The sequence below is a fragment of the Leuresthes tenuis genome, unplaced genomic scaffold, assembly GCF_036924035.1.
Source record: "Leuresthes tenuis unplaced genomic scaffold, fLeuTen1.0.hap1 SCAF_19, whole genome shotgun sequence".
Lineage (NCBI taxonomy): Eukaryota > Metazoa > Chordata > Actinopteri > Atheriniformes > Atherinopsidae > Leuresthes > Leuresthes tenuis.
In genome coordinates this window covers 32793660-32801118 of record NW_027325373.1, presented here as the reverse complement: position 1 = coordinate 32801118, position 7459 = coordinate 32793660, and the positions used below count along the sequence as shown (strand labels likewise).

The window sequence follows — 7459 nt, the reverse complement described above, 5'->3', positions numbered from 1 at the left end:
AAGCTTTCATTTATTCCTGCAAGTTTCCTTATTTAGTGTAAAGCTATAGAAACATGTTGGTTTGTCCAATTCAATGAGCTTGCACTTTAGTTTTTTATGTTGTATGACTAAGTTTTGCTTTTCAGATTGTTTGATCTTCTTCATGTTTGATCTTTAGATGTTTTTAGAATAGTTACAGTTTTCATTTAACTTTTATTTCCCACATTATCTTGTGCCTTATATGTGCTTAGTTTCTGAACAAAGTGCTGTCTTGCAGCTCTTTAACACTTTGGATGAAAAAATATTGTACATCCAGGCTGATTCAAATTTTTTTTCAGAAAATCTGTTAATACTAGTAGAGATCAAATTTCCACAGATACCCAATGAGTCCATCTAAATTTGTTTAAAATAATTAACAACATGTCCACCGCATTTCCTTTTCTTGAGACATACATAAAATATTTGGAGTCACTCGGGAAGACAATGCCTCTGGCTGAAGAAAGATGAGCTCACATAAAACAGAGACTGTTATGAGGGGATTAAACAGCACACAGAACTGACTCGTTTTAACTTGGATCTCAAACCTTCTGCTCAGAAGTTTGTTTGTCACCCTTATAAAACCATAAGTGACATTAGCTTTAGCTCAAAACTGGAGAAAGAAAGACTTCCTTTTTCTTCTGCTGACTGTTTTTGAGAAAAACATCTCTTTGTAGTATTGTCCTCTGTTTATTTCCCTCCATTTCAGCCTTCATGCTGCTATTTATTGTGTCCTGGCCTTCATTGCTTTGAGAAACATATGGCTACTGTGTATGGCTCTGATTGTTGAAATATAAAGCAGGAAAATACCTTATTGAATAATAAAACCATAATCCATCTTTGTGCATTTGTTGTATTTGTAACCAACTTTTGATAATATATTCATACTCTATCAGTTTAGTTTTTTCTTCATACTTTATCTTTAAATGTGTTTGAAAGAGGGACAACTTTGAATTTAAATCCTTCTGGGATCAGAGTGAGAATGAAATAGACAAGGCAAGAAATGAAAAGTTAAATCATATATTCAAGAAACAATCAAACTTCCATAAAAAAAATGTTTATCAAAATAAGTTACAGCATCATTAGAAAATAGGAAACATTTCCCCTCCATTTAAATTTACTAAGCTCAGTCCCTTTTTGGCAGTTTTTCCATTTCACCTCCATATTGATAATAGTGTACCTTTTCCAGGATCATTTCCTGGAAGTTTTTTTTTTTTTTTAATCCTGATCCATTGTGCGCTCATGTCACTCTGTGCGCATTTACGCATCACGTATACTGACAATAAGGCTTCAGCGGCAGTGGCGTAAAGACCTGGAGTGGAGTGTGTTGATGGCAGTACAGGGGACTGTAGGACAGAGGTGCACAAACCGCTGCACGTGACAGCGATGATGTGAAGATATGCTCCTCCTCTCCCTCCCTTCGTTGAAGACGCTCCTTCTTCCACTTGGTGCGCCTGTTCTGAAACCAGATCTTGACATGAGTCTCGGATAGGTGGAGGGCCGAGGCAATGGTGTGCCGCTCCAAGACAGACAGGTAGTGGCACCTCTGAAAACTGTGCTCCAGAACCTGTAGCTGTTCCACTGTGAAAGCGGTGCGGAACCGACGGCTTTTCCCCATCGAGCTGTGAGGCTTCATCGGGGATTGATGCTCCGGGCTGCAACTTTCATCCGCCGGGGGATTCTGCACCTTTCTGGCTTCACTCCTGAAGTTTCGAGCTCCTGAAATAGAATACATATAGGTGAATGCACCGCCAGACGACTTGAAAATATTCAATGATTCTTTGTAATAATCAGAGATTTCTCACCTGCAGCCGCTTCATCCTCAGCTCTGGTTAGTTTCCTTGTAAATTTTGTTGGGTCCAAGATATCGTCCACAGAAAATGATGTTCTGTGGGTTTGTGGTAATTTGGCTGCATCTTGCTGCATGTCAGCTTGCTTTGGACTCAGGTAGCAGTGACAGTGCCCGCGCTCCTCTGCAATTTATATACGGAGCCTGTGCACGCGCCGCTACAACCTTGCAAATTTACATTTTATTTAAAATGAGGCAATTCGTCTTTCAGGGACAATTGCAGTCTTTGTGGACGCGCAGACACGCTCCGGCCCCGTGGGACCCCTTGCGGGCACCTCAGAATGTAAATGTGGGCTCTCAGCTGGGGGGGGGGGGGGGGGGGGGGGGGGGGGGGGGGCACAGGGGCTGTTATTTATTACCCGGCATCTGGTTAAAATGTGCCCTCTTTCTTTCCCTTCATGTTGCTCATTGTGGTTTGTCTTGTCTTTATTTGCAAATGTGAGATTTTACGCTGGTAGGACACGTGAACACCGGTTGTGATGCTAATTGATGGACTCCTCAAAGAGAAAGTTGTAGCGTTTCCTCCCATGTCCTGGTTTCCAAAGGGCCATTTGTCCTGATGAGTCCCCACAAAGCGCGCAAGGTTAATAAGGAACGCACAAACAACTTTATGAGAGCTGTTGGCCATCTGATCATTTCAGACACTTGGAGTGAAAGAGTTTTATGTCTATTTGATTTTACCCAAGATATCTTTTAATGGAAAGATATTAGGGCCTGCTATCAAAGGTCCGTTTTTTTTTATTTAGTTCTGTCGTTTTTAGGGGAGTAAAACAAGATGGAAAAACTTGTGAGATGGTTTATGTTTTAAAGGTTTGCACACAGGTGAGGCCAAATGGCTCTACAGCGCACAAAATCATGTCAAGGAATTTTATTGACATTATTAGGTGATTTGTCTAATCTTAAGACCTTTGTCCTGCTAAATGAAGCCTTTCAGTTTTAAATGTGGCAGTGTGGTGAATGCAATGAAACAGGAAGTTGTTCTATGATGTTCTAAACGCCAAACCGTCACATCTGTCAAGTGTATCAGCTTGAGGATGTCTACGTGTTATCTCCACTTTAATATCATCATAATGATAAAAAAATAAATAGATCAAAAGATATAAAAATGGCGAGCTTGGGTCACCCTGGTGATGAGACAAAATTGTGATATTTGCCATGAAAGTTAACCCATTCTTATGAACAGTCAAATTCCTCTTGTGTTTGGTTACTTATTTCAGTTTGGACTTAATGTTCTGTTTGACATTTCACCCCGCTTTGTCCCCAGTTTTGCTACTTATCTCACCTGCTTGTTGTTCCCTATTAACACACCTCTTTTCAACTTACCCGATCCTTCTCAGTTCTATCTAAATCTCGGGTTTTGTGCCAGATTCTCAGTTCACTTTCCCACTTCCTTTATGCTTTGTGTTTCTTTAGACCAGGTGGATATTTTGAGCTTTACATTTCAACCTCTGAATTATGTCTGACCACCTTTATTAGCTACAGGTTGTGTTTTTCATTCTTCTTAAAATAAAGCTTGCTATCTTTTTCCACCAACCGCCTCATGCATTTAAATTCAGTCCTGAACTAAAACAGACATTCCTGAGCTTCTGTTGGCTCACAGCACTGTCGCTGCTTGCAGCTTTATTTACATTTTTATTTAAGTAATTTATAAAGCAGATATTCTCTCTCTGCACAGCAGTCACATGGTTGATTCAGTAATCTTATTGGGATATTTATTTTAAAAAAACCGCAGAAAGTTAGAATAACAATGCTGTCAGTGATAGAGGTAGAGAGTCTGCATAGAAAAGAACAACTAAGCTTAATGAAAGGTAAAAAGGCAGCTTTATGAACGGATAAGGTGTTTGTTTCTGATCAATAAATCAGTTTTTGAGCAGATGCCAATGAAATGAATAAGGCAAAAGACAAAAATTTTATTTTTCATTTTAACACAATCCCTTCGGAAGGATGAGGATGAATCTGAGCTTCTTGGAAGGTTAAACATGACAATCAATTGAGATGAAACAGCACTGTGTTCCTCAGAGTAAGAATTTCTTATTGCGTGACCAGATACTACATTTCTGTAGGAACTCTAAGAAAAAATGCATCTATGCATCTCTCTACATCCATTCATAGTACAGCTTATCACATGATGGAGTACAAAGTTGAAGTATAAATATCAGGCCCTAAAAGCTTCATTAACTTTACAAATAATCTAACTGTCCCATCTTTAAATTCACATTACTGCTGAGAGTTTCCTAATAACCACAATGTCTTCTGCTACAACGTAAAGGAGAGTCCAGGGGAGTCAGAAGTCAGTGGGGGACCTAAAGGTTCCTGAATGTGGCAGCTGTCACTGTGCTCCCAGCTACAGACACCTACAGAGAAACTGGTATTGAAGGGGCAGGAGGGGCTGGACCATCAGGACAATTAGCAGATGTTAGAGGTGGGCTCGACCTTTTCTGACCCTGGGCTTTGTTGCTCACAACAAGAGGGACATGGAAGAAGTCTCAGGGTACATGTTTGAGGAAAAAAGATGAGGAGATGATGGAATGATTAACAGAGCACATTTATAGTCCAGATTAATTGTAATTGTGCAGTGATAATGAGCTTTAATTCAATGTCACGTTACCTTTGACATAACATAAAAAGTTTGCATGCATCATAATATCTAATTGAATACCAACATTTTCTACATGAGACCACCAAACTACCAGAAATACAACATAGGAAGAAGTTTTTCATGAGTAACATTCAAGTAATTTACCTACAGTTTACTTTTAAGGTGCATGTTGGACGGCTGCCCTTGTCACTGATCCTGTCTGTGATTTTCATGGATATATATATATGTAGTCGGGGAGAGGAGGGCGTCTGATTTGGGAACCTCGGGGTTACATATCTAATTTTTACAGGTGATGTTGTCCTGTTTGCTTCTTCAAGCCGTGACCTTCAGCTGCACTGGAGCAGTTCACAGCTGAGTGTGAAATTACTCCAATGACAGTCAGCTTTTCCAAATCCAAGTACATGGTTCTAAACTGAAGAAGGGTGGAGTGCTCCCTCCCTGTCAAAGATGAGGCTCTGCTTCAAGTATATCTTGTTCATGGATGATGGTGAGATGGAATTAGAGATGGACAGACTGATTGAGGCTTCGTCAGCAGTAACAAAGGCGCTGCTCCGGTCTGTTGTGGTGAAGAGGGAGTTGAGCCGGAAGGAGAAGCTTTTTATTACTGCTCCATCTTCGTTCAGACCCTCACCTATGGCCATGAGATTTTAGATACTCCATCCGTCCATCTACCTAAAGAGTGAGGTCATAGATAAAAGTAGTTGAAATGAGTTTCCTTCAGAGGGGGGCTGGGCTCAGCCTTAGAGATAGGGGGACGAGCTTCACCATCCGAAGGGAGCTCGGAACATAAAGTTTTGGACCTGCAGACATTAGCAGACACTTTGTACCTTCACTGGTGTTGCTCTTCCAGAGCATCCCTACACCCTCCTTCGGCAGCTGTTTGTTGCTGATTCTTCTCCCTTTATATGTTTCTCAGGACAGGCCTGCAGATGATTTTTCACTTCAACCAGAAAGGCTCTTTGATTGTTCTGTTCGTGTGTTAAAGATTGACTTCCTGCTGAATGACTAAATGTGTTCCAATCAGTGTTTCTGCATTTGCATTTGCTTTCTGTTTGTTTAAATATTTGTTCAAACAGCGGTTTTCACTAAACTGAGGTTGATATTTGTATGCTTTATTTTTTAACTGTTACCTGGATTATGTGCTTGAGGCTTACATTTTTGTTAAGACATCTTCTCTTGAAGGAAACATACGAGAGGGCATTCTTGATTTATCTGACAGATGTAGCAAGTTTTCATTTATGCATTTTTATTCACCATGCAACTGATTTTTCAGCACTTTATTAGACTTAACAGTGTTCTTCACATAAACTAGCTTTAATATCCCTGGAAGATTCTGACCCATTATCTTCTTTACTTGCACCATCAAGACTTTCCTCCGAAAGAAAACACAATGGGTAATTTGTTGGTGCACTATGGGAGGTCCGCCAGGAGTCTAGGCCTATAGCAGCAAAACTATGGGATGTTTCAGGGTCACCTGAGCCATCCTTAACTATAAGCTTTATTAAAGGAAAGTTTTAAGCCTAATCGTAAAGGTAGAGAAGGTGTCTGCTTCCTGAACCCAAACTGGCAGCTGGTTCCACAGAGAGGGGCCTGATAACCGAAGGCTCTGCCTCCCATTCTACTTTTAAGAAAATATGATCTCTGCTGTTAGTTCTCATCAGAACTCTGGCTGCAGCATTTTGGATCAGCTGGAGGCTTTTCAGAGAATTTGTAGGACAACCCAATAGTAAAGAATTACAGTAGTCCAGTCTTGAAGTAAAAAATGCATGGAGCAGTATTTCTGCATCACTCTGAGGGAGGATGTTCCTGATTTGAACAATATTACGACAGGTGAAAGAAGGCAGTCCTAGAAACCTGTTTTATGAGTCAAAGAAGAGATCCTGGTCAAAAATAACTCCAAGGTTCCTCACTGTAATACTAGAAGCCAAGGAAACCATCTAGAGTAACTATATAGCTGTATAGTTTGTTCCTAAAGTGCTCAGGTCCAAAGACAACAACTTCAGTTTTGTCTGGATTTAGGCAAAATTCAAAATGATGTGCTTGTGGGGTGGCTGTAGCTCAAGTAGAAGAGCAGTCTTCTCCCAACTGGAAGGTTGATTGTTCAAATCCACATGTCATGGTGTCTGTGGGCAAGAGACTGAGCCCCACTTTGTCAATCACCTAACAGAGAGCATAATACATAATTAAACACTGGGAACCCTCTTATAAGCCATGCATATATACATATATATATATATATGGTTGATCAGATCTGAGATTATTCTCCTTTTGGTCATGTTTAAGGGTTTGAATAATCAACCAATATGCAAATAACCTGTAACTTCTACGTACAATCTCTTTCCGCCGGAAACGGTGCATCTGTGAGCTCCTCTGTGCACAAACTTCAAAAAGCACTAAGCTGTTTGAAAAGCATTTATCAATATCTATATTCATCTATATCTCTTCTTTACTTTGAAGCTTAATTGTACAAAGAATTACTGCATATTGTTGATTAAACATGTGAAACAGGTTACAAAGTTAGACACAAACTTTACACAGCTTCCTCTCACTTTCCGAGTGTCACAGATGTATTTCTGCTGGAGGAGGAAAGGGGAGGAGAGCACAAAACTATTATCTCCCTGACAATGGTTTAAAGGCATTTACTGCAACACCCAGGGGTGCTTTCAGCATTCCCGTGCTTCTTTGTCTGATGTCAGCTGGCACACTTTGTCTTTGTGCTTAACGTATTTTTACTGGTGCAGGAATGACCCTGCAAACGTTTTAATAACTCTGAGAGTACGTGGGGTGGTCTCACGTCCACACAAAAGCTTTCATCTGTTGCTCTTTGCTTTGGGAGCTGTAAAGAGGGAAGTTAAAAAGAAAAGAGGACATTTGCACATCTGAAAATCAGGCCCGGGATGTAAATGTCAGGCCGATTTTCTAAATCCTCTCACTTGTCATTTGTCTAGCAAATTTGTTGTCAGCGAAAGGACCAAGCAACACTTCACAGACATCTG

General features: G+C 40.4%; 1 protein-coding gene across 1 annotated transcript; it reads right to left on the bottom strand.

The window, feature by feature from the left end:
- Window positions 1–1282: 1282 nt before the first annotated feature.
- Window positions 1283–1941, bottom strand: pnx (posterior neuron-specific homeobox). The gene is made up of 2 exons (XM_072371555.1): window positions 1821–1941; window positions 1283–1734 (listed from the first exon to the last, which is right to left on the bottom strand). Exons 1-2 carry the CDS (start codon window positions 1939–1941, stop codon window positions 1283–1285), a joined length of 573 nt encoding a protein of 190 aa, XP_072227656.1.
- Window positions 1942–7459: the final 5518 nt, after the last annotated feature.